Below are 27,365 nucleotides of genomic sequence, written 5' to 3' on the forward strand. Positions count from 1 at the left end.
TCATAACCCCCTGACTGCGCACACAAGCCGGCCACCACTCTTTCCAATCAAGGCATTCACAGTCCAATAACATGTAGATCATCTGAGATTACATTCCACCCCACACAGTAGCCAAGATCTGAGCTAAACCATCTAGATCAGAGAGGACAGAACACGATATAAAATCGTAACGATAGGTTTATTAATAAGTATATTATTGGTCCATCGGGGGGGGGGGGGGGGGTTCCTGGACGGCTGCGCTCAATTCTTCCAACGCATTTGCTGCAATCACACAAAAGACAATCACATGAATGACAATATCATATTTACCAATCCAAAGACAGACACTAAAAGGCCAACCATTACACCTTTTTGAGTTTGGTGGACACCCAATTCCAAAACCATGGCCATTAAAATTAAAGTTGGTCTTTTTGTGGCTTTAAAGTAGGACTATGGGCAATCCCCCCCCCCCCCCATTTTGGATAGAGCAAGGGACGGTTATAACCCCCGTTGGATTTTTTTTTTTGCTGTGTCCAATTTCAGCGATTACCCTTCACTTCCTGTCCCAACGCCAAACAGGAAGTGAGAGGAAATCCCTGCAATTTAAGGGAATTTCTTGGGTCTCCAGAACTAGTGTCCACATTGGAACATTCCCCCTGTTACTGTCCTGGGGACAACCCAAAATTTTTAATTTTTTTTTTTACTTTCACTGATAATGGTAAATAGGACAAATAGAGTGGGGGGGGGGGGGGGAATCTCCTTAGTGGGGTCACAGATCGCAAGAAAAACTAACAGGGATTCTAATCCCTCTCCACTTTGTCCAAACCTAAAGGAAGGAAGGTGTCTGTGGAAATTTGTGCCCATTTGAGGTCCAGCACGGATGTTGGATGGGAAGATCTGGCTCACAATTGCCATTCTAGTTCATTGCAAAGATGTTCAGTAGGGTTGAGGTCAGAGCTCTGTGTAGGTCAATGGAGTTCTTGCACACAGCAAACTGGTCAATGTATTTTTGGAAACTAGCTTTGTGTAAAGGGCCATAGTCACGCTGGAACAGAAAAGAACCTTCCCCAAACTTATCACAAGGTGAGAAGATCACAATGTTCTTTTATGTTGTAGTACTAACAGTACTGTACTCTACACCAGGGGTCTCCAAACTTTCTAAACAAAAGAACCAGTGTATTGTCCTTCAGACTTCAGGGGGGCCGGATGTTGGTATTAGTGGGGGGAATAGTACCCCATCGTTGGGTGTTGGGGGGGAATAGTGCCCCATCATTGGTGTCAGTGGGGGGAAAGTGCCCCATCCTTGGTGTCAGTGGGGGGGGGGGGGGGAAGTGCCCCATCCTTGGTGTCAGTGGGGGGATAGTGCCCCATCCTTGGTGTCAGTGGGGGGATAGTGCCCCATCCTTGGTGTCAGTGGGGGGATAGTGCCCCATCCTTGGTGTCAGTGGTGGGGATAGAGCCCCATCCTTGGTGTCAGTGGGGGGGGGGGGGATAGTGCCCCATCTTTGGTGTCAGTGGGGGGGGGGGGAATAGTGCCCCATCCTTGGTGTCATGGGGGGGGGAATAGTGCCCCATCCTTGGTGTCAGTGGGGGGGGGGGGGGGGGAATAGTGCCCAATCCTTGGTGTCGGTGGGGGGATAGTGCCCAATCCTTGGTGTCGGTGGGGGCGATAGCGCCCAATCCTTGGTGTCGGTGGGGGAGGGGATAATTCCCCATCCTTGGTGTCATGGGGGGGGGGGGGATAGTGCCCCATCCTTGGTGTCGGTGGGGGCGATAGCGCCCAATCCTTGGTGTCGGTGGGGGAGGGGATAGTTCCCCATCCTTGGTGTCATTGGGGGGGGGGATAGTGCCCCATCCTTGGTGTCATTGGGGGGGGGGGGGATAGTGCCCCATCCTTGGTGTCATTGGGGGGGGATAGTGCCCAATCCTTGGTGTCGGTGGGGGGGATAGTGCCCAATTCTTGGTGTCGGTGGGGGCAATAGTGCCCCATCCTTGGGGTCAGTGGAAGGGATAGTGCCCCATCCTTGGGGCCAGTGGGAGGAATAGTGCCCCATCCTTGGGGCCAGTGGGAGGGATAGTGCCCCATCCTTGGGGCCAGTGGGAGGGATAGTGCCCCATCCTTGGGGTAAGTGGGAGGGATAGTGCCCCATCCTTGGGGTAAGTGGGAGGGATAGTGCCCCATCGTTTCGGGTCTGTGGGAGGGATAGTGCAAAACTGTTGGTGTAGGTAGGAGGAATCCTCCCCAATCATTGGTGCCAGTGGGAGGAATAGTGCCCAGTCGTTGGTGTCAGTAGGAGGAATAGTGCCCAATCATTGGTGTCAGTAGGAGAAATACTCCCCAATTGTTGGTGACAATAGGGGGAATAGTGCCCAAACTTTGGTGCCAGTAGGAGGAATACTGTCTTGTATCAGTGAGCAGAACAATGCCCCCAAGAGCCAGATAAAGGCAAGCAAGGGGCCGCAGTTTGGAGACCACTGCTCTATACTATTAACAACTAATTGAGGGGGGGGGGCACCAAGTCTGGCCATAGAGTAACATATACCACCAAACCCATGGGATTAGAGCGAGTCGATCCTGTTGTGTACTGTGTAATGCAAATTGTTGTTTGGGGGACAGGAAGACAAGGTAGGGCCCCCATGAAAATATAGGCCCCCTTCATGCATACAGCAAACTTGTATCAGCTCGCACAGTTCTCTGTATAGCTCTACTCACTGTGTTGTTGAGAATCATGTCGATTTTCTCCTCCTCTGGAGATCCACGATCCACCTTACAGCGATAAGCCATCAATTGCTGGCGGTCCTTCAAGTCTTTGTATGTCTGCCAGGAAGAACTGAAGGGTCACCACATATCTCTGTCCACATCGTGTATATCATCTACGTACCCAGAGATGAGGGAGCCTATCCTGCACTACACAGCACCGTGTCCTCCCACTGACCTCCACCCTGGCCCAGGGAAAGAACTCCTTGCAGGGCAGGCTCGGTGGTGACACTGAACAAATACCCCAAAATTGTGTGTAGACCACAATGGAGTAATGAGACAGACGACAGATCTAATGGAGTGTCCTATATTCATTCTACAATGAGAAGAGGCTACTACTAGAGGTAGGATCACTTTGTATACAAATATAAATGGTCTATATCTACTTAAAGTGTTACTAAACCCACAACAGCAAAATCACTGTGTATATGCAGTAAAGCATGCTTGTTTTACTCACTGTCTTCTCTGATCCTCCCCTTCTTTCACTGTCCCAAATACATCTCTTGATAGTACAGAGCCTTGGTAGCAATGTGCACATGCTGAATTTGATGTGTATAGCTAGAGAGTATTTTTTTTTTTTATTCTTGGGAGGGTGCATGTGATCAGCACTGTCCAGGCAGAGTGTCAGGGGTCCTGCAGCCTCCTAGGACAGTCAGAGGAAAATGAAAGCTCCTCCTACAAGCTTTAACCAGACACCGATAGAAGTCACAAGACTGCTATATACTGCTGATGAGAAAAGGCATTGAGAAGTTTATAGTAACTATAATTATTGCATGTCCATGTTCTGTGGGAAACTGTGGGATATAGTAAATGCAGGGTCCTGGGTTTAGTAACACTTTAAGGACCAGGTCTTTTCTGGCACTTTTTGTTTACAAGAGAAAAAAAAAATCAGTATTTTTTGCTAGAAAATTACTTAGAACCCCCCAAACATATGTTATGTTATATATATATAACATAACACTTAGGATTGTTGCATAGACTCAAAAGAGGCAGGTGAGGGTCACCGACTGCAATCCTGCAAGGGGATGCCGACCCAGAGCCCATGAATGGACCACCTGCTGGACCCGAAAAAAAAAAAAAAAAAAAAAAACAGAAAAACAGGAGGGGTCACCCCCTGAGCCCCTCCATAGAGGCCGCATGAAAATAAATGGCCCCCTTAAAAAGGGGGCCACCTACTGTGACGCGGATGCGCAGGCAAGCTACCCAGAGGGTCTGCAGCGCTAAAGGGGGGTGCCCTATGCAAAATGGCGGCATTCTTTTAACAAACCAAGGTGACCACCCCCACAGCGACCCCCCCCCCTCCCGAAGAGAAGGCGCTAAGCCTAGTAGGCTTAAAGTGGGCCACCCGCTGTGACCCGGCACGCAGGCAAGCTACCCAGTGGTTCTGCAGTGCTAAAGGAGGGGGGGGGGGGGTGCCCTATGCAAAATGGCAGCATGCTGTCAACAAACCAAGTTGACCACCCCCACAGCGCCCCCCCCCCTGCAGGGGAGGGGCCAAGTCTAGTAGGCCGCGGCCTGACTGGAGCCAATCACCCAGGGACAACGGGGGAGAGAGCAGATGCCCAAACGGAGGGTGATGGCTCCAGCCACCCTCACTGGGGCCTATCCAAATGGCGTCTAGCCGGTGGGCCGCAAAGCCGCGGCCTAAATTTTCGTCCAGGTATGGCCGCTTGCGGTGCAGACCCACGGATGTGAAGCCCTCCGCACCCCCAGCCCAACACAACAGCCAGGAGCCCTAACGAACCTCCTGCCCAGGTCACTAACCCCCGGGGTGAAGAAGCACTCCGTTGTAACCCACAGTGTGAGCCCGGAAAAAACTGTCAGCAGCCCCCCATAGGAAGCCCTCCTTCAAAGCACATGGCAAAAGCCAGCTCAGAACCTCCAGGTAAAGGGGGGGGGGGGGGTACGGCAGACCCATGGTGACCCTAGAGGGGCTGGGGAGGAGGGGAACCTGGGGGTCCCACGTCCACCCCAAAACCTGCAAGGGGGAAAGGGGGGACACTACTTACCGTACTGTGGAACCGGGTAGGCACCACTCTAGGCAGACCACCGCACCATCGGAATAGGGGTGCTGCAGGCCAGAGGCACGCTGCGACTCAGGCCATGACCAGGTTGTATGCATCGGCCAGCCCCCGTCCAGTGGGGCTATGTCGCGGTCGACCTACCGCAGAGCTGAGGTCGGGCCGCACTCCCTGGCCAGACTGGGGAGACCATAAGGATCTAGAATATCCAGTCTGTCGCCCAGTTGATTGTAGTTCTCACAGGAACATAAATAATAATCTGTTTAAAAAGGAAAAAATGCCAGGACCAGAGAACCCAGCAAGGAACTAGGTCCTTACTCCTGACTAGGCAGAAAAGAAAACTGAATGCCTATAGCGGGAAGTGGGAGTATACCCCCTGGGACTGCCCCATAGGCGTGGTAAAGCTTTTTTCTGCCTAGTGTCCTACTCCTGTAGGGGGCAGCATAACCCAATGGTCAAGAAGATTCTGGAGCTGTGCCCATCAATGAACGAAAGAGAAAATAAAAAATGCAAAGGTGATCAAATACCACCCAAAGAAAGCTCCATTTGTGGGAAAAAATAACACATTTTTTATGGGTACAGCCTTGCATAACTGCGCAATTTTCAATTAAAGTAACGCAGTTCTGTATTGCAAAAAGTGGCCTGGTCATGAAGGGGGGTAAATCTTCCAGAGGGCAAATGGTTAAATAAAGTCTCGATATATTTCTGATTGCATAAAATATAAGTAATAATAAGAATAACAGCACACATAGTTGTTGGCACAAGGAGTATCCCATTGCCCTAAGGAAGGGTCAGGAAGGAAGGTTTTCTTATAGGACCATGCTTTGTAAGGCTCCATTCACATCTGGCGATTTGGAATCAGGGGCAGAATTGCAGCGATTCTGCTCGCAATCTGAAATCGCCAGATGTGAACAGGGCTTCGGGAATTTTCCTTTCCTCTGGATTAACTGAGGGTTTAGGGATTTTCTAAGGATGCATCTCACTGCTTGCAGCGCAAGGGTCCGCATACACCCTTCACCTTCCATCCATTAGCAAACTGGACATTGAGCAGTATGCAATTCCCGACTCCAGATGGCAACTTGTCAGTGTGCTTGTCTGCCCCCTACTGGTTAATCTATAAAATGCCATCTCCTGGTACTGCTTGCTCTATTTACTCACATCGATCACAACGTCATGGCACTTGTACTTTGTCCCTAGTGATATTCTGGTTTCCACATCCTCCACGAGCTGCATGTAATCCTGCAGGATCTGCACAGCAAGACAAGACAATACCAGAAATGTGACCTGCATAATGGAGACAGAACACAAGCACTCCAGCTGCTGGGAGGATTTCCATTATATGCTGCTCACCTGTACGGGGGCCCCATTCTTGTTTAAGATCTCCACTACCCGATGAAAGCCAACCGGCGCTTTCTTCTTGGTATAACCCAGCCAGTTCTGAGGAAAGAAGAGAAGACGCCATTAGAGGTCAACATGTGGTTAAAAGAATGAGCTGTACAAAAGAGATGGGAAGCATCCATCACACAAGAGTACTGAGCTTCTTAGTATAGAAATTTGGAGCAAGTGTTTTGTTAACCCCTGCTTATCAGGGGTTGTCTTCTGCACAATTTAGATACTCACCCACCCACCCAGAGGATCCAGCGTTGTCCCAGTGAGATCCTCTTGTTTTGCCACCGCTCGGTCCATGTTTAGTTGGGACGTCATCAGTAGGCGCCGGCTTTTCCAGGTTCAGCCAGCGGGCCTCCTGATGATGTGCCACTAGGCCCCTCCCCTCCTCCTTTACTGAACAGAGAGAAAGACGCCTCTTGGGATTTGCAAGAGGGCGCATAGTGCACATCATTCACCTAGGTCAGGGATGGCGAATCTTGGCACCCCAGATCTTTTGGAACTATATTTCCCATGATGCTTATGCACTCTGCAGTGTAGTTGAGCATCACGGAAATGTAGTTCCAAATTAACTGGAGTGCCAAGGTTCACCATCACTGACCTAAGTGAATGACGTGCACATGCACGTGCATAATCCTTCAATTCCCCTTTTTTTTGTTTTTTAAGTTGGAAAAAAAAAAAGGTTTGGGCTGCCCCCCTGTTCACGTCATTCACCTTGGTCAGTGTTGGCGAACCTTGGTACCCCAGTTGTTTTGGAATTACATTTCCCATGATGCTTATGCACTCTGCAGTGTAGTTGAGCATCACGGGAAATGTAGTTCCAAAACAACTGGGGTGCCAAAGTTCACCATCACTGACCTAAGTGAATGACGTGCACAGGGGGGCAGCCCAAACCTTTTTTTTTTTTTTATAAAAAAAAAAAAAAAAAAAAGAGAGAGATTGAAGGAGATGAAGGAAGATTGCCTACCTACCCTCAAATAAAAGTCCCTCTTGTCCACCTCTCTTACGCTCCACTTCCTAAATGTTGGATTTTTTTTTGCTTACCCTTTTTTTTTTCCCTGAAAAAGAGTTTGGTCCCACCTCCAACGCACTGCATTCAACTAGGTCTGTGGAGGGAGAGAATTCTATGAAATGATGGTGCAGTATGGGAAAAGGGACCGGTGTAATGATGGAGGTAGTATGGGGGAGGGGGATATTGAAGGGAGAATGATATTGCATGGGGGTTGAGGGGGCAAGAAAATGTTTGCCCAGAGTCCGATCAATATTAAACATGGCCCTGGATGTCACGGATAAACATGGCAGTGAGGGACTCCAGTAGCGGCTGCTGAGAAGAGGATCTTGGCGGGACAACACTGGATCCACTATGCGGGTGAGTATGTGAACTGTTGAGAACCCTCCACAATGTAAGCAGGGGTGGGAAGGTGAAGATTCACTTTAAAGCGGTATTAAAATCAAAAATGTACTATATTGCAGTTTCTCAATCCTTAAATGTGGTGGCTGCATGCTTCCTGGCCAGTAACACTTCCTGTCTTAGTGTGGCTCCACTCCACTAGAGGTGCAACAGAGTCATCTTTAGACAAGGGTGTAATCGGAGGGGGGGGGGGGGGGGGTGTAGTTGTGTTAGATACACTGGCAAATTTTGGACAGACTTGACTGGCAGCTTATTAGGACAACAAAATCTACAAGCCGATTGGTTACTATGCACAGCTGCAACAGATTCTGCATGCACCAGTTTAAGTAAATCTCCTCCATTATTATGACTAGTACAGTTTTACTAACTAAGCCGGTGAGTGTCATCCGATGACTGTTCATTAACCACTTGACCTCCGGAAGATTTACCCCCTTTCATAACCAGGCCATTTTTTACAATACGGCACTGCATTACTTTAATCACTTGAGGACTGCCCACGCAGATATACTGAGGCAGGGCGGCCCTCCTACGCGAACCGATGTACCTGTACGTGCTCTGGGTCGCACATGCCGCCGGCGACCCGCCCCTGCTGTAACTGGACACAGCTGGTCTGGCGGACGCGATGTCTGCCGGGACCCACCGATTCTTCGAAGGAGAAGCAGAATGGCAGTCTGTCTATGTAAACAAGGCAGACCGCCATTCTGTCACAGGGGAAGATGAAGATTTTATTATTTATTTATTTCAGGTACTTATATAGCGCTGTCAATTTACGCAGCGCTTTACATATACATTGTACATTCACATCAGTCCCTGCCCTCAAGGAGCTTACAATCTAAAGTCCCAAACTCACATACATACACAGTAGGGCCATTTTTTTTTTTTTTTTTTTATACAGGATCCAATTAACCTACCAGCATGTCTTTGGAGTGTGGGAGGAAACCGGAGTACCCGGAGGAAACCCACGCAGGGAGAACATGCTAACTCCAGGCAGGTAGTGTCGTGGTTGGGATTCGAACCAGCGACCCTCTTGCTGCTAGGTGAAAGTGCTAACCCCTACACCACTGTGCTCTCAGAAAACGGAATTTTTGTAAAATCTTACCTGTAAAATTCCTTTCTCTGAGTCCTCCGACAGTCGCCGCCATCTTCATATTCGTCACAATGGGTATTAGACTTTGCTCCGTAGGAGTAGCTAGGCAACAGAATATGTCAATATTAAAGCTTTTAACATATCCCCACCCCAGGGGGTGGTCCCCTCAGTCTATACCCTCCTGCTTCCTGTTTCCTGCTTCAGTTTCAGTGGAATAGCAGTAGAGTACCTAAACCCCAAAAGAGGGGCGGGGGCGGCGACTGTCGGAGGACTCAGAGAAAGGAATTTTACAGGTAAGATTTTACAAAAATTCAGTTTTCTCTTACGTCCTCCGACAGTCGCCGCCATCTTCATATTCGTCACAATGGGGACGTCCCAAAGCAGTGCAAACATGAGGGGTGGGAAACGCAGCCGCGCCTAAAGGCAACGCAGTCTCCACATCAAAGAAAGTAACCTTACCAAAGGAAGGAAACCAGCTGGGCAATACGAGAAAAAATTTGCTCAACGGGAGCAATAACCCAGGAAAAAAACAAATGTATTTGTAACCCAGGGATACAAAGAAATCCCAAACAGCCCAAAGGACCAAAACCAGGGACCCTAAGGGACCGCCGCACTAAGAACCTTGTGGCCAAAGGAAGCATCTGCCGATGCTTGCACTTACCTCCTAATGGCGTGGGGAACCCGCACAGGCGAACAAGCCGCTGCGCATGAGGCAGGGAGAGTCGCATCCAGGACGCAAAAAATCGGGGTTAAGAAACCGCACAGCGTCCAGTGAGGTAGCCACCTCACCAATCATCCCTGCACCGAACAGGGATGGGTCGTTCATTGTGCCAGGAGCGTTACCTGGCTGAACGCTCGATGGCAGGCTGGGAAGCCACTGACCCACAACCTGCGACCAGGGGGATCAGCCCGAGACCCAGCCCGCACGAATCCTCTTCATCAGAAGAACTAATGCTGACAAAAAGAACAGCTAAGTAAAGAGAGAGAAAAAAACTCAAAAAAGAAGATAAAGGCTGAGACAAAATGCCCCAGCATAGAGAGATCCAGCTACTCCTGACAAGCTAGACATTGAAACTGAAGCAGGAGGGTATAGACTGAGGGGACCACCCCCTGGGGTGGGGATATGTTAAAAGCTTTAATATTGACATATTCTGTTGCCTAGCTACTCCTACGGAGCAAAGTCTAATACCCATTGTGACGAATATGAAGATGGCGGCGACTGTCGGAGGACGTAAGAGAAACACAGATTTCTGTCTTCTTCCAGTTAGGCCACTCCCCCCCACAGTTAGCAAGCACTCCCTAGGGGCACACTTAACCCTTTGCTCGCCCCTGATGTTAGCCTCGTTCCTGCCTGTGTCATTTATACAGTTACAGTGCATTTTTTTTAGCACTGTTTACTGTATTGGTGTCACTGGTCCTCAAAAAGGGTCACTTGGTGTCAGATTTGTCCACCGCAATCCCACTAAAAATCGATGATCACCGCCATTCCTAGTAAAAAAAAAAATTTAAATCCCATTAATCTATCCCACAGTTTGTAGACGCTATAACTTTTGTTTATATGTTTATAGCGCAGAAAATAAAAAAAATGCAGACGTGATCAAATACCACCAAAAGAAAGCTCTATTTTTGTTTATTTAATTTTTTTTTAACTAGTATGGCGGCGATCAGCAACCAGGGCTGGCCCAAGACATTGTGCTGCCTGGGTCCGAGAATGAAATGCTGCCCCCCCCCCAAAAAAAAAAATTCACGCCCTCCAAGAGGCCCCCACATTCTGTAGGACTATGAAAGCAGTCAGAGGAGTGTGAGTGTGTAGGGAGTGACAGCAAGAGCAGGACAGATTAGTAGACACTGGGCAGTTGAGCGCACCAGGCTTTCTACTGTCTATAGTGCCACGGTGCCCTGCAGGGCTGCGAGCATGGTACAGGAGAATTTGGGGCTGCGAGCATGGTACAGGAGAATTTGGGGCTGCGAGCATGGTACAGGAGAATGTGGGGCTGCGGGCATGGTACAGAAGAATGCAGGGATGCGGACATGGTACAGGAGAATGCAGGGCTGCGGACATGGTACAGGAGAATGCAGTGCTGCAGACATGGTACAGAAGAATGTGGGGCTGCGGGCATGGTACAGAAGAATGCAGGGATGCGGACATGGTACAGGAGAATGAGGGGCTGCGGACATGGTACAGGAGAATGCAGTGCTGCAGACATGGTACAGAAGAATGTGGGGCTGCGGGCATGGTACAGAAGAATGCGGGGCTGCGGGCATGGTACAGGAGAATGAGGGGCTGCGGACATGGTACAGGAGAATGCGGGGCCGTAGGCATGGTACAGGAAAATGTGGGGCTGCGGGCATGGTACAGGAGAATGCAGGGCCGCGGGCATAGTACAGGAGAATGCAGGGCTGCGGGCATGGTACATACAATCCATCACTTCCCCCTGTCAGAACGGAGCTTTGCCTTGTTTACATAGGCAGAGCTCCAATCTGTGCCTCTGCCCGACGATCAGCGTGTGCCGGTGGACATCCAATGCCTGGCAGCCGCAGATGGGCTTCTGCGGTGAGTAGAAGCAGCCCGCTGTTGGTGTGCGTGTGCGCTCCTTAGACAGAAGTGCAGAATCACATATATATATATATATATATGATTCTGCACAGGAGGGCCGGCCTGTACCAGTATATAGTCCTTAAGTGGTTAAAAAAATAAATCAATGCAGTATTGTCCGTATCTCTATCTCATCCCAACCAAGAACCTGCCCCCCCCCATGTTGCTGGGCTCATGACTTCACCTAATGATATTCTATCCAATCCAGTCCATGTGCTTACACCATAAACTGGTCTTTCTTGCTGTGGATCATTCCCTGCAGCCTACGAAGGACCAGGAAAAGGCCTCAGGTTTCTAAAGCTTTTCTCACCAGTGGAAGCTCATGTCCCTCAGCTGAATGTCTACTGGTTCCTAGACTGGGCTGACTTCTTTCTGAATTCTTCATGTATTTTTTCAACCTTAATACCGTATGAAAAGTTAGCTCTGCAGGTGGCACTTTAGCATTATGAAGGCTGCAGAAAAAGGAAGCATTCTGGGATTGGCACAGACCTTAGTGGTGAATAGCGCATCAATATCATTCCACGCTCGCAGCTTCGAACGTGCGGCCAGTGCCGTGAGAACATACAGCTTCTCTGGGATCTGTAACGGAGTCATACAAGTGTGTCGGCAAATTACTGAGCTCATAGTACTTATATGTGCAAACAGACACACAAAGCCTCATCTGTCACCTTAAAAGTCTTCCGGAGATTAGTAGGACTGCTGAAGGTTCCCTGTGTGAAGAGAAATATCTGATTAGTGAGCCCTGAAGCCCCCCCCCCACCTAAATTCACACAGTACACCCTCCCCTTCCACCCACCACATCCTTCCCCTCCTGCTCACCTCGTTCTCGGTGTAGTGGTAGATACAGGAGTAGAACAGGGTGGTGACCAGTGGCATGAAGAGCAGAGAGGCTTTCCTGGGGTGCCTGCGGAAGATCTCCTGTCCTGAGGCCTCCAAGTGTTTATCACTGACCTGAAACCCACAGAACGATCATAGAAAAGATAGGGACTTCCTGCTTAATATATTCGATTCGATCGTCATCGTAAGACTAGTACAAGAATGGAGGAGAATTACACGTGTTCATTAATAAAACCCCCACCGAGGAAATCAACCATGAAAAATAAAGGCTTAAGAGTATCTCCCACCCTGCTAACAGCTTCTACAAATGTGAGTCTGAGAAGTAGAAAAGGCTGGCTGCTCTCCAGTAAAAAACGCTGGCAACTTTATTGTTATGGACAAACAAGCAAAGAGTCCCCAACTGGAACTGGCTGAAAGGGAGTAGACGCAGGGGAAGCCGCCGCCGCCGCTGCTCCAGGGTGAGGGAGCCGGTGATGGGGGGGGTTGGATGGTATAGTGTGCGGGCTGGTGTGGTCCGTCTGCCGCCCCCCCCCCAGCCCATGGAGCACCAGCCGCCACTGGTATAATATTAAAAACTGATATAAACACCACAGCTTATCTGCCCATTACAGGACACACCATAATAGAGACCCTAGCTCTTTAAAACTTTACTGGCATCTCTAAAAAGTTAAACCCCATTGGAGGGGCTGCCATTGGATTAGGGAAATCTCTAAATTAGACATGTGGTGGGCATATGAACCTAAATGCTTTTCCCCAATGGGGTTAAATGTTGAATGGGATGTCAATTGTTTTCTTGACACTAGGTGAGTTCTGTGTGGATAATGGACATCACTTTCTAATGGTTTCTCTTTTGTGACATGTAAATAAATTAGCCGGCATTTGTATCTCAGATTCTTTAATAAAGAAATAAAAAAATCCCCATATACAGCTAGTTATTTTCAAAATTTTTTGTAGACTATATCCCTTTTTTATATTTGATCTATAGTTTTCTATTCCATATTCTTTAGTCCTTCATGGACTATTTTTATCCAATCCCAATCCAGTTATTCTGGCTTGGATGTGAGTAGATGTCATTTTATTAAATAAACGGGTGTTTTTTACTTCCTGGTCTCCTTTAAAATGGCGTCCAGATCACTTCCTGTTCCTTGATCTATTTATTCATGGCACCGGTATTCAGAATCAGAATAATGGCACCCATCAGAAAATGCAATGGAAGTGTCTTTGCAAACAAAATTGCTTATTACACTATGCGTTCCAACATGGCCGCTATGCGTTTTCAACAGGTTTCCTAATCTGACAGAACACGAAGGCAGAAGCGGACATTTTCTTACACCCAGGCAAGTCTTTAATGTCACACTTATTTTAGCAGTTAACTCACCTTATATACTGAAATAGACTATTTCACCACGACCTAGACTAAATAAATCAGTTTGGCGCTGAGCAGTGCGGGGTGTACCAAGAAGGCCTTTGCCACCTTCTGCCTGCAGGCCTGTTGCTGTATTTATTATAATACTATATTAATACAAATGGAATATGTATTTCAGTATATAAGGTGAGTTTACTGCTAAAACAAATGAGAAATTGAAGACTTGCCTGGATGCAAGAAGATTTCCGCTGCTGCCTTTGTGTTCTGTCAGATTGGGAAACCCACTGCAACGCATAGCGGCCATGTTGGAACGCATGACGCATGGGCACCAAGCATTTTGTGGTCAGAACATCCCTTCCGTTACATTTTCTGATGGGTAGCCGTATTCTGACCAGACACTGGACAGGAAGTGATATATTAGACTACAAGAAAATAGTTCCGGCACCAGAAATGACATCACAGACTTCAAAAAATGGTGCCGGGACAGGAAGTGATGTTTTGCCATCCTTGCAGTCCCCATTTCATGGAATTGAATATCCTGTGTGGGTTACTTATAAAAAGAGGTATAGTGAATGATATTGTCATGCGCCTGATGAGGCGAGTGGTGCAAAACGGCCGTAGAGCTTGATTTATATGCCAGAAGTCCTGCCGCCATTCTGAGCTCAGTTTGGTGGCATACTATGTAAGTTTATGCGCCTCGTGTTTTTTTAAATATGCACTGTATATGGACTGTTTGCACCGTTAGTTGTGTCAGTCCATATACAGTCTAAATACCATTCCCTGCGGTTTGTGGTTTGGTGGTGTTTTTAGGGTTGTTTTTTTTTTTACATATTTTAACCGCTTAAGGACCGCCCACCACAGTTTTACTGGGGCAGTCAGCCCCTCCTGCGTGAAATGCTGTAGTACTACATCGGTTGCGCGCCTGGTGCTAGGGGGCGAGCGCGTGCCACCGGTGGCACGCTCCAGCCCCCATTTGGCAGCGGGGATGCCGATGCATGGGGCCGTTGGCCGCTGAGAGAGAGGAACAGGCAGCGGTTGTAAACACAGCTGACCGTTCTTCTCTCTGGAATGATCACAGAGTGCCTGTGATCCTTCTATATAGGAACACAGGTCTCTATGATCATTTCAAATGCCCATCCCCCATACAGTTAGAAACACTCACCTAGGCTTACATTTAACCCCTTGATCACCCACTAGGTTAGCCCCTTCCCTGCCAATGTCATTATTACAGTAACAGTGAACATTTTTAGCACTGATTACTGGAGTAATGTCACTGGTCCCCTCAAAAGTGTCAAAAATGTCAGTTAGGGGTCCGATCTGTCACCGCAATGGTGCAGTCCTGATAAAAATCGCTAATCGCCGCCATTGCTAGTAAAAATAAATAAAAGAGACGTAAAATCTTTCCCCTAGTTTGTAGATGCAATAACTTTTGCGCAAACCATCCAAAATACGCTTATTGCGATTTTTTTTTTTAAATAGAAATATGTAGCAGAATACAAAATTGGCCTAAAAAATTTGATTTTAAATGTTTTTTTTTTGGGAATGTTACATAGCAGAAAGTTAAAAATATTGTGTTTAAGAATTTGTCACTCTTTTTTTGTTTATAGCGCAAAAATAAATAAATCAAATAATATTGCACAGGTGATCAAATACCACCAAAAGAAAGCTCTATTTGTGGGGGAAAAAAAGGACACCAATTTTATTTGGGTACAGCGTCGCACGATCACGCAATTGTCCGTTAAAGTAACGCAGTGCCGAATCGCAAAATATGGCCTGGTCGTTAAGGGGGAAAATCTTCCGGTCCAGAAGTGGATATGGACTGTTTGCACCGTTAGTTGTAGAGTCTAAAACACCATTCCCTGCGGTTTGTGGTTTGGTTGTGTTTTTAATTAGTTTTTTTACATATTTTAATAAATTCTATACTATGAGCAATTTTTTCTGGTGTCAGTGATCCTTCTGTCTGGCTTGATAATATTGAGCAGTGTTCCCTGATGACTTCACCAGTGAGGTTGGAAGATCTACCACATCCATAGAGTATCAGATGTATCTTCATAAGGAAGACCATCGAATACTGAATGCGCTTTTGCTGTCCTACAACTTAGACAGCAACTGGTTGTGGTGAGTGCGCACTTCTTATATTTGGTGGAGGCAGCACACAGATGGTGATTTACTGAGATTGTGAAGTAATACCACTGGAACTATTTCATTTACACCTATGGACTTTTATTCACATTATTGTGATCTATTTGATTTAAAACTCAGTTCTGTTTATGCACATTTGAAGAGTGTCGCTATTATTCATACAGCACTGCTTTTTTCTTTTTTATGGTGAATAGGTGGATACACATGGTAAAACATATACAGACGCACAGCACTAGATAGGTCCACTCAGACATGGAACACATGACAGGTGCCTACACACGACCCAGTAAACAATCCTGACCTCAATGATGATCTGTCTTTCCAGCAGGGTATAATGGTCCTGTACATGGGCTGCATCGTCCTGGGAGAAGGGGAGGCTGAGGAGGAACAACAGACACAGGTGAGTGTTCATCACTGTCGTCATCTACTAAAAAAAATCCCACAAGAACATCACAACTGCCACCCCCATCACCATGAAAAAGCCAAAAGACAAAGTGCACTGGATTTAAGCTCGCCCCAAACAGACAGATCTCCGAGACTAGAAATCTGAGAGCGGGTCATCAGTAGATAGGAAGTGGCAAGATAATTTGGGTTTGCGGTTGTGACGGGAGTCACTTTGGTTGAAGGGGCCTGTGAAACCCAGCTTACCTTTGAGAGGTTGAGAAATCCCTCTCTCAGCTCCCTAGGCCCCTCTTATGTGTAAGTCACCCTGTAACTATTAGGGGCACACGGTGGTCAAGAAAATGATGGACTTAATGGACACTGGGAATATGTTTTGGATTACTAAAATGGGACAGTAATATTTGTCACCAATATATCTCAAAGAATATATGAAGACTCTGGGACTCTAAGCCTGGCTGCCTATTGCCAATAAGAGACTGCTTCACAAAGTCAGACTCCTCAAGTCAGACTCCTAACAGATGCTAATATCAGCTCAATCACCAGTCTTCCACCCATTGTTAATTATGCTGATTTACTCACCTATTGTTTACTGTTGGATCTGTGTTTATACTTATAATAATGTGCATTGTATTTTGTTTTAGCCTTGTTGCCGGCAGTCTGGTCATTCAGGCTGGTTTAAATGTGAGCTGAGTTAATTAGCAAGCATGTTAATGATAACATTGTCTAGATGGGATTAGCCATGAGTCAGCTGTACCTCATTATCTAACCAATGTGTGATGTTTTGGGTAAATATTTGGGTCATTGTTCATGTAGTGAATGACATACTTCTCAAGTGTATAAAAAGTCTGTTTCTTGTTCAATAAAAGATTGTTATTCCAGATCCATACAAGCTAAGTTCGGGCTAGTTTTGTATGTAGGGCGGCTGTAATATCTAATATCTATGTTCAGACTGGAGGAAGCGGTATTCTGACAGAAGTCCACAAACACGTTGTGGGGTTGCAGTTGTTGTTAAGACTTTTTCTTTAAATTAAAATAAACATGTCATACTTACCTGATCTGTGCAATGGTATTGCAAGAATGGCCCTGAACCTCCTCTTCTCAGGTCCCCTGCCGGTGCCATCAAGCCCACCCCCCCCCCCCCCGCTAAGTGCCCCCCATAGAAAACAGATTTCTATTGAGGCACCCGTGCGGGCTCACTACTGAGCCTTGCTGTCTGCATCCCTGTCCCCCGCTCACTCGTCATTGGATTTGATTGACAGGAGCAAGAGCCAATGGGTCCCGCTGCTATCAATCTGCCCTGAGAGGAGGGACAGAGCTGGGAGAGCCACTGCTTTCCTGCACAGAGCTGGATAGAGATTGGAATTGCATGGGAAAAAAAAGGGCTTTATAACCACTTTAAAAGGATCTTTTATCATTTTACTGTCTTTTTATTTAATAAAAGTGTATGAGATGGTTATACCTCATGTTGATTTCTTTATTTGTGACATAATGGGAGACTGGAAGACTTTAAGGGTACCAATTGGATCGTGGCAAAAGGAAAGTTAATAAAAAGGAACAGCATTGCAGACCTTTAGGTAATGAAATATGGTTGTGGTGTTTTTTTTTTTTCTTGCGCAAGGTGCGAGATCTCACTTGGCATAATTTGAATCACACATGCTGTGGAGAAGTTCTTTATTGCTGAAGTTATAAACCAGGGATAGGCAAGCTCGGCATTCCAGCTGTTGTGGAACTACAACTCACGTAATGCCCCGTACACACGTGCAGATTATCTGCAGACTTTTGTCTGCAGACTTACCTTTTCTATGTAGTGCAAGGGCCTGCCGGATTGCATACAAATTGAAAGTGTTTAGGTTTGACCTCATATTATATGGTTTTGGTAAGTCTGCAGACAAAAGTCTGCAGATAATCTGCACGTGTGTATGGGGCATAAGGCATTGCAAGACGGACACAGGCATGACTCTCAGAGAGAGAGGCTCCATGGGATTTCTAGTTTTATTACAGACGGAGTTCCAAGGTTTTCTACCAGTTATACAAATTTTATTTCTAGCACAATTGCATAATTTTTGGGCGAAGTAGTGTTTAGTTGCATAATTTAATGTCAATTACAGAAATGTGCTGTATTGCTATTTTTATCACATTTTGTTAGGGGTTTTTGACATGTATTAGAGCTGATGAGACTGTCTTCCTCTAGAAAGAAAAGGCCCTTACAAGACATGTAATGCAGAGGGATGATTGAATTAAACAAAGCAACACACCAAACCATACAAGCAAATCTTGTACAAAGCCAGCTCCCAGCTATACAAAATAGAAATCCTTTTTATTGCAAAACGAAAAAAAATTAAATATACAAAACAGGCCCCCCCACACAAAACTTTTTGGGTAAGTACTGGCATCCCCAGGAATGATCAAGGAGACTCACTTGAGACATTTACTCTTCAGGAAGTCTCTGCGCTGCTCGGCATCCACAATGTTCAGGTGTTCCCGATATTTACATAGCTGTGGAGAGACAACCTTCTCTGAGACTTGGAAGGAATATGGAGAAATGGCAACACTCCTGCCAACCATAGATACTCACTGCTAGCTCCTCTGTCCACTCCAGGTACCTGGAAAAAAAATAAGAGACCGGCAAATAAACCAACAAAACTCATCAAGATCTATCCAGGGATTTTTAGAGAAAAATATCACTGATGGTCCAGATAAAGTGGAAGGCACTTTAGACCATAATGTCCAGCGTCAGAGTTTCAGAAATGTAGCCGTAGCTATCCTGCAAGAACTTGATAAAACTGTCAGATGTAAATAAAAAGAGAAAAGTCCAGGAAGAGGTATGCACCTTTTTGGACTTAACTCATAGTATGCCGGCACATTTTACAAAGTGGCAGAGTTCAGCTTTAAAACCGCTGTCAGTTTTCATTTGATGTATTTTTTATATGCAAAGGGCCCCTGGGGCTCCAGGGAGAGGGGGGGGGTTGTTTTGTCTCTCTCTGGACAGACAAATAACTGACTGACTCAACTGGAGTCAGTCTGGAGTATTCCGTCCAGTTCTGGTCACCAGTCATCAGAAGGGTTGTGCTTGAGAGAGTCCAGAGAAGGGCAACAAAGTGAATAAGGGGACTGGAGGACCTCTCGTATGAGGAACGACCACAAGTATTAAACTTGTTCTCGCTGAAGAACAGACACTTGAGAGGGGACTTGATAGCAATTTGCAAATACCTCAATGGTGATCCCAGCATAGGAAAAAAAACTATTCAGTCTCAGGGAGTGTAAGCAGACACGGGAACACACAATGAGATTGCAGAAGAAGCGGTTTAGCCTTAAACTACGCAGCAGGTTTTTCACTGTCATGGCAATAAGGATGTGGAACTCTCTTCCACAATCGGTGGTGTCAGAGGGGAGTTTTGCTATTTTTAAAAGACTCTTGGATATGCATCTTAAAGAACACAACATACAGGGATATTGGAAAGGATTATCAACACTGACACACACACACCTACACAGGTTGAACTGGATGGACTATTGGTCTTTATTCAGCCTTACCTACTATGTAACAACTGATAACAGAACAAAATACAAAGTAGCTCCCAGGATGAACACCCACCAGAGGCTTGCAGAGTTATATACATTGACTGATAACAAATGTAAATATCACCATGTGTTATTAGTCGGCAATTGTCGCCCATTCCCGCTTCAAACTGTAACGTCAGGCCGGATGGCAAAAGATGGCCAAACACAACGTACCTGAGGAGCTCCAAGAGCAGCTGCTGGTCTTCCGTCTCCTTCAAGAAATGAATAAAATGCCGCAGGGCCTCTTGTCTCTCCTTCAGCTCCCGGAATAGAATCTCTGTGAGTGGAACAGACAAGGACATCAGCAGGTACAGACTGCCACAATGGTGTTAGATATTGTGATGAAGCAGCTCGAGACGCATTGCGCATGGAGCTGTATTTCCCATCATTTCATGCTGTATTGAAATTCATCTGTATAAATACCCGGTGGAAGCACCATCTTTGTGTTATGAAGGTTACTATATGTAGACTTGGGACATTCAATACCCCCTTATGCGGTACTTGTTGCAGTATAGGTTAGCATTTTGGCCCACAGTCTTCTACATGTTCTGGTCTATATTTATTGTATGCGACTGTTAACCTAGGGCAGTGGTTGTCGACTTACAAGATATAGGGGGGCTCAAACATGGCTCCTGACATCAACAAAGGGCAAGGGCACACACAACGTTCAATATATGTAATGCTACAAAGGACTGTAAGAAACATGATGGTCAGCAACTGGGGAAACGCTGAAGGTTTGGATGGAGACTGGAAAAATACTGCAGAAGACAGTGACCGACTTGTACCATAAGGAAGGAGGTCCTGCTTTTGCAAATCATTACTCCCACTACAGAATTCTGGGGTCCAAGGCCCAAAGACAAGCTTATGTGATGATAGTATTCTTTAATTACACATGCCCTATATGTTCTCCACATTTATACGCAAGCCAAGCTGTCCAGCAAAAGTGACAGCTAAAAGGGACACGGGTTGGGACACATCATACAACATTGCCGGGGGTGTGTACAACAGTCACCTTTTATTTATATCAGGGATGTCATCACCTGGAACTTTCCATCCCTGCCCTTGTGCCCTCCTCTTTCCTCTCACAGGAAACTGGGGTTTCCAGGGAAGTCAGGCTGCTTGAAAATCAGTGCCAGAGTCCTTTAGCTGGCAAAGTTTTGAATCCCCTGCTCAGCCGCAGGCTTGGGAACCATCATCAACACACCTCACACCGATGTTCTGCCTCTGGCTGGCTAACGGAGGTCACAGTGACATTTCCCATCAGTGCACCTCCACCCAGAAAAATCAAGACAAGCTTGTAGGGCCTCCGGGCCTGAATTAGCAATACATTGAGCAGACACTATGACTTTATTAAAATTTTCCTCGACATGCATTGTAGATTTCTTTGTTTATCCGAGATGCTTGGGCTGGGTAGGCCTGGGGTGCTCTGGCGGCTGCTAATATATGGGGTTCTCAGGCTGGGTAGACCTGGCGGTGCTCAGGCTGGGTAGACCTGGAGGTGCTCAGGCTGGGTGGGTACGCCGGAGATTCTAAAGGCTGGATATATCTGGGGTGCTCAGGCTGGTAATATATAGAGAGTGTTCAGACTGGGTAGACCTGGAGGTGCTAAAGCTGAGTAGACCTGAGGTGCTCAGGCTGGCTGGGTACGCCAGAGATTCTAAGGCTGGATATATCTGGGGTGCTCAGGCTGGTAATATATAGAGTGCTCAGGCTGGGTAGACCTCGGAGGTGCTCAGGTTGGCTGGGTACGCCGGAGATTCTATGGCTGGGTAGACCCGAGGTGCCCGGGCAGGGGAGACTGGAGATTCTAAGGCTGGGTAAGCCAGAGATTCTAAGGCTGGGTACGCCAGAGATTCTAAGGCTGGGTATACGCAGGAGATTCTAAGGCTGGGTAGACCCGAGGTGCCCGGGCAGGGTAGACTGGAGATTCTAAGGCTGGGTACACCGGAGATTCTAATCTGGGTACGCAGGAGATTCTAAGGCTGGGTACGCAGGAGATTCTAAGGCTGGGTACGCAGGAGATTCTAAGGCTGGGTACGCAGGAGATTCTAAGGCTGGGTAGACCCGAGGTGCCCGGGCAGGGTAGACTGGAGATTCTAAGGCTGGGTACACCGGAGATTCTAAGCTGGGTACGCAGGAGATTCTAAGGCTGGGTACGCAGGAGATTCTAAGGCTGGGTACGCAGGAGATTCTAAGGCTGGGTACGCAGGAGATTCTAAGGCTGGGTAGACCCGAGGTGCCCGGGCAGGGTAGACTGGAGATTCTGAGGCTGGGTACGCCGGAGATTCTAAGGCTGGGTACGACGGAGATTCTAAGGCTGGGTACGACGGAGATTCTAAGGCTGGGTACGCAGGAGATTCTAAGGCTGGGTAGACCCGAGGTGCCCGGGCAGGGTAGACTGGAGATTCTAAGGCTGGGTACGCCGGAGATTCTAAGGCTGGGTACGCCGGAGATTCTAAGGCTGGTTATATCTGAGGTGCTCAGGCTGGGTGTTATTTAGCAAACAAAGATGATCAATTCTGTTACTGGGGGAAAAACAAAACAAGAGCCACAACCCCAACAAATCCCTGAACACCACAAAGACACTCAGAGCCCGCATAGTGCTGAATCACACCTGTTCTGCGTCATCATAGAGAGAAACTGACCACAGAATAGACATGACACAAATTGTTAGGGGACACCCACCGCATTATGACCACTTACCTGAATGTAATGTCTTTTTCAGGAATATTAAAATCTGCAAATATATGATGAAACATGACAGTGACCAAACAGGGAGGCAAAGTGAAGGATGGCACAGAAATAAAACAAACTGTAACCCTCTGCACACATTGATACCCCTGAAACGTATATAATGCAATACATCCCTCCTCTCCTACAACACCTCCAATAATATCTGATTGGCTGTATATTGCTTTAGCCACACCCAATTCATAATCCAAGCCACGCCTCCTACAAAGCAGATGAGACTTGTCATTTACTTACAGCTGTGATGACATTCCCGTCATGAAGTCGGACGGCTTCATCCAGAAGCTTCAACTTGTCCTTCAGAGAGCGGAATCTCTCCAGGGAGCAGACCTGTCCACAAAACAAACACACTCTATTCTAGTAGGACCAGGAACTAGGACCACTGACAATGTGCTGCTTTCATATGGGGCTGGAGGAAGCCAAAACGAGACATTGTGCTCCAACAAAACTACATGCCAGGAAGTGAGCTGTGTGCAGGATAATATCTTCCCCCCTCCATTGTCAGTGACAGTGAAAATTCCTAGAGGAAGGTAAGTATCCAGGTGGGCAGCACTTAGAGGGTGCAGGGATCTGATTAAGGGACAACTGCACCAAAATACAGTTGTCCTTTAAGAATTTTTTTTTTTTTTTTTTTGTGACTTGGTTGCAAAATTGTTTTACCTGGAGATCCTGCCAGTAACAGCACTTCCTATTGGCATGACAATGCTAAGCCACTCACAAAAAGCAGCAGCCTGCAGTGTAAGATTCTCCAGTTGGCTGTTGAACTGTGTCCGATTGATCGAATATCTTATAGAATGCTGCATGCAGTAGGACATGGTGTCATACATCCAAAAAAAAAAATATATATATATATATTGATTTTGGGTTTACATAAAATGCAAAGCATAACTCAAGCCATAAGTCTGTCTAGCTCGGGACAGGGTGGCGAAGGGTTAGAATCTCTATCAGGTTTGTGACCTCCTTGGAGAGATGGCTACCTGCGTGTTCTTCCCTAGTGGGGACACAGACATTTCTGTAATAAGCTCTAATATACAATAATGGGCCTTTACATCTGAGTCAGACATTAATAATGCTGGCCCTGCAAGGAGAACCATCCAGATCACAAAGCGTACCTTGCCTTTGCTCATCCTCCGAACTGAATCCTCAATGCTCCACTCCCCGCTATAATCCTGGAAAACATACCAGAACATTCATGTTCACCTAGAACAGTGTCTCCCTTCCCCACTGTTTCCCCCTTACCCCACAGGGTCTTCAATGCCTCCCCCTTAACTCACAGGGCCTCTACCGCTTCCTCCTTAACCCACAGGGTCTCCACGATGTCCCCCTTACCCTACAAGTCCTACACTGCTTCCTCCTTACCCCATGGGGTCTCCACTGCTTCCCCCTTACCCTAAAAGTCCTCCACTTCTTCCTCCTTACCCCACGGGGTCTCCACTGCCTCCCCCCTGGACCCCACAGGGTCTCCACTGCCTCCTCCTTTATTCACAGGGCCTTTACTGCTTCCTCCTAAACCCACAGGGTCTCCACGACTTCCCCCTTACCCTACAAGTCCTACACTGCTTCCTCCTTACCTCACGGGGTCTCCACTGCTTCCCCCCGGACCCAACAGGGTCTCCACTGCCTCCCCCCTGACCCCACAGGGTCTCCACTGACTCTCCCCTTACCCTACAGGGTCTACACTGCCTCCCCCCTGACCCCACAGGGTCTCCACTGCCTCCCCCCTGACCCCACAGGGTCTACACTGCCTCCCCCCTGACCCCACAGGGTCTACACTGCCTCCCCCCTTACCCCACAGGGTCTCCACTGCCTCTCCCCTTACCCCACAGGGTCTACACTGCCTCCCCCCTTACCCTCAGGGTCTACACTGCCTCCCCCCTTTCCCCATAGGGTCTCCACTGCCTCCCCCATTCGAGAGGCCCTCATTGCCTCCGGCTACATGTAGGCCCCACTAACCCCTCCATCACCCAATTAACTAGTCTCCACTGCCACCCCACTAGCCAGAGACCTCCACTTCTCACCACCCCACAGTACCTGATATTCAGATCTAGGTTTCCGCAGCTCTGGGGCAAAATGTTTATTGTTTGTCTCTAGAATTGCTGGAAGAGAAGAGCAGAGAGCATGACCAGATACTCAGCCCTGGCTAAACACCATGAGAAGGGAAGAAAAACCAACTTACCATCAGACAGGGACTGGAAACTGCTCTGCCTGGACTTTCCTGCAATGGACAGAGACAGCGGTAGGGGGTCACAATACATAAAATATATGATATTAATAAAATCTACACAGAATGTACACTTAGAGGAAGAGGAGCACAACACAAACTTCACAGGAAGGTAACACAATAAATTGCACTCACCTTTAAAGAGGCTGCCAAGGGAATAAGAGGACACTGGTTTAGGGAAGGAGTAAGAGGACGACTCTAACCGAGGTTTCTCAGTTCCTGGACTCTTTATGTCCCTCCCCCGGTTAATTGATGAGGTCTCATTAATAGACCATGATATACCTGACAGAGACACAAACATGGAGCAGGTGAGACAATCAACCTTTCACAGCAGACTTCCAAAATCCCTCTCCCCTATGTCCCATGGGGGCTACCCCTTGGACACAGAGATGGGAGGCTCCCCCTTGGACACCAAGACGGGGGGCTACCCCTTGGACACCAAGACGGGAGGAATTTCCACGTATCAGCTGTATCACCTTCACAGATAGATACTCACTCCCCACCGGCTCCCCACTCCAGGTGACCCTCTCCCAGTCCTCGTCATCTTCCTCCACAAAGGCTTTCAGGCTGTTCACAGCGCGTTTCGATTCTTTTAGCTAGAAGAGGAAGCAGTGGTAAGTGTGACCATGATTCAGTACAAGGGACACAACATACACAGGACTCTAGGTTCAGTAAGGACTGGAGAGTCTGGGGATGGACAGAGGAAAAGGATGACACTGGGCAGGGTAGAAGGATGAGGCAGAGACAGTGAGTGGAGGAAGGTGAGATATTTTGGTTTTCCACTTTACCTGAGACAGTCCGTCCTCATCATGGTCATCAAAGGTGAACGCTTTACACTTGGAGGCATTCCAATAATCTTCATCCTCCTTTACCCTGGACATCTGGAATGCAGAGAGAGGCAAACAGGGAGATCAGAAAATTCACCACCTGTATACAACCAGAGACAGAATGTCACTCTACAGCAAGAATCAGAGCGTCAACCCCCAGAGCGTCACCCCCCCCCCCCCCCCGGAAATGGCCAGAGACAGAGCGTCACCCCCAAGGAATGGCCAGAGACGGAGCGTCACCCGTGGTGGTTATGAGTAAGCGAGTGTAAACTCGTGAAAAAACGCGTCAACCTTTGTCCTTGTCCGGGATGTATTGATGTCCAGTTTGGATTTACAGTGGTGAATAAACTTCACATGTTCACTTATATCTGAGTGCTGTCATCACTTTGTGTTTAAGAATACTGCTGGGGACTACGGATCTGACCTGCACCTGATCACATCTTCCCACCTAAGCGGCTTACCTGCAATTGTTTCAGTCTGTCAACCCCCCCCCCCCCCGGGAACCCAGAGAGAAGGAGCGTCACCCCCCGGGAACCCAGAGAAAAGGAGCGTCACCCCCAGGGAACCCAGAGAGAAGGAGCTTCCCCCCCCCCCAGGAACCCAGAGAAAAGGAGCGTCACCCCCCGGGAACCCAGAGAAAAGGAGCGTCACCCCCCGGGAACCCAGAGAAAAGGAGCGTCACCCCCCGGGAACCCAGAGAAAAGGAGCGTCACCCCCCGGGAACCCAAAGAGAAAGAGCGTCACCCCCAGGGAACCCAGAGAGAAGGAGCTTCCCCCCCCCCCAGGAACCCAGAGAAAAGGAGCGTCACCCCCCGGGAACCCAGAGAAAAGGAGCGTCACCCCCCGGGAACCCAGAGAAAAGGAGCGTCACCCCCCGGGAACGCAGAGAGACGGAGCGTCATCCCCCAGAGAACGCAGAGAGACGGAGCGTCACCCCCCAGGAACCCAGAGAAAGAGCGTCACCCCCCGGGAACCCAGAGAAAGAGCGTCACCCCCCGGGAACGCAGAGAGACGGAGCGTCACCCCCCGGGAACGCAGAGAGACGGAGCGTCACCCCCCAGAGAACGCAGAGAGACGGAGCGTCACCCCCCAGAGAACGCAGAGAGACGGAGCGTCACCCCCCGGGAACGCAGAGAGACGGAGCGTCACCCCCCGGGAACGCAGAGAGACGGAGCGTCATCCCCCAGAGAACGCAGAGAGACGGAGCGTCACCCCCCAGGAACGCAGAGAGACGGAGCGTCACCCCCCGGGAACGCAGAGAGACGGAGCGTCATCCCCCAGAGAACGCAGAGAGACGGAGCGTCACCCCCCAGGAACGCAGAGAGACGGAGCGTCACCCCCCGGGAACTGAAGGAGTTGGAGCTTCACCCCCCACCCCACCAGTGGGGAGAACATAAATAAGTCCATAATGTCAGCAGATGGGAAATGAATGTAGAATTCAGCAAGCAGTCAGCCCAATGTAGCAGCTCCATATACTCCTCCTCACAGCTGTACTCCGACCTGAGGGGACCCCAGAAAGGGAGAGAGCGAAGTGACAGGACCCCCATACCTCTCCTCCAGGACCAGGAGACTTCTGTCCCGGGGCACGCTGGGAGATGTAGTCCACGACGCCCTATACAGGCCGGCACTGCACCATAGGAAGAACTACCACTCCCAGCAACCCCTGCGCCCGTCACTTCCAGACCAATGAGGTTATTTCACTCCGCTTCCACCCCGCCCACACACAGTGAGAGCTAATACAATGTATCACTATAGACAGAATTGTGCACGTTATAAATGTACATATTATAAAAGGAGGATCGTTATCTATTCTTCCTAATACCCATCTGCAGTGCCCCGCCCATCCACCATAGCCCCTCCCACCCTCCTTAGAACCAGTCCCCTCGTGCTGCAGTATATCAGCTTCAGAGTACTGAAATAATAATATTAATAAATAATAATAATAATTATAAATAATAATAAAAATGATAAATAATAATAATAATAAATAATAATATAATTATTACAATCATTTTTCCAGTAG

At 48.0% G+C, this 27,365-nt stretch overlaps 1 protein-coding gene across 1 annotated transcript; it reads right to left on the reverse strand.

Annotated features, from left to right (window-relative positions):
* Positions 1 to 161: 161 nt before the first annotated feature.
* Positions 162 to 27,040, reverse strand: VIPAS39 (VPS33B interacting protein, apical-basolateral polarity regulator, spe-39 homolog). Its single transcript, XM_082242744.1, has 20 exons — positions 26,892 to 27,040; positions 25,304 to 25,396; positions 25,012 to 25,111; positions 24,651 to 24,797; positions 24,471 to 24,509; positions 24,326 to 24,390; positions 23,407 to 23,463; positions 22,532 to 22,624; positions 22,250 to 22,283; positions 19,721 to 19,823; positions 18,561 to 18,588; positions 18,405 to 18,481; positions 15,885 to 15,960; positions 12,058 to 12,189; positions 11,907 to 11,948; positions 11,728 to 11,817; positions 6,109 to 6,195; positions 5,917 to 6,006; positions 2,693 to 2,797; positions 162 to 261 (listed from the first exon to the last, which is right to left on the reverse strand). The coding sequence occupies exons 2-20, from the start codon at positions 25,394 to 25,396 to the stop codon at positions 241 to 243; spliced, it is 1,479 nt and encodes a 492-aa protein (XP_082098870.1). The 5' UTR covers positions 26,892 to 27,040; the 3' UTR covers positions 162 to 240.
* Between the last annotated feature and the right edge of the window lie 325 nt (positions 27,041 to 27,365).

This window comes from Pelophylax lessonae (assembly GCF_965119305.1).
Source record: "Pelophylax lessonae genome assembly, chromosome: 13".
NCBI lineage: Eukaryota > Metazoa > Chordata > Amphibia > Anura > Ranidae > Pelophylax > Pelophylax lessonae.

Bases quoted from the DNA above. Each gene is read 5' to 3' on its own strand.
- VIPAS39 (XM_082242744.1), bottom strand. From the start codon at position 25,396: ATGTCCAGGGTAAAGGAGGATGAAGATTATTGGAATGCCTCCAAGTGT. The intron at 19,824-22,249 runs GTAAGTGGTCAT...TTCCACTCACAG, and splicing joins GAAAAAGACATTACATTCAG to AGATTCTATTCCGGGAGCTG. The intron at 2,798-5,916 runs GTGAGTAAATAG...TCTTCCTGGCAG, and splicing joins GCCATGACGTTGTGATCGAT to ACATACAAAGACTTGAAGGA.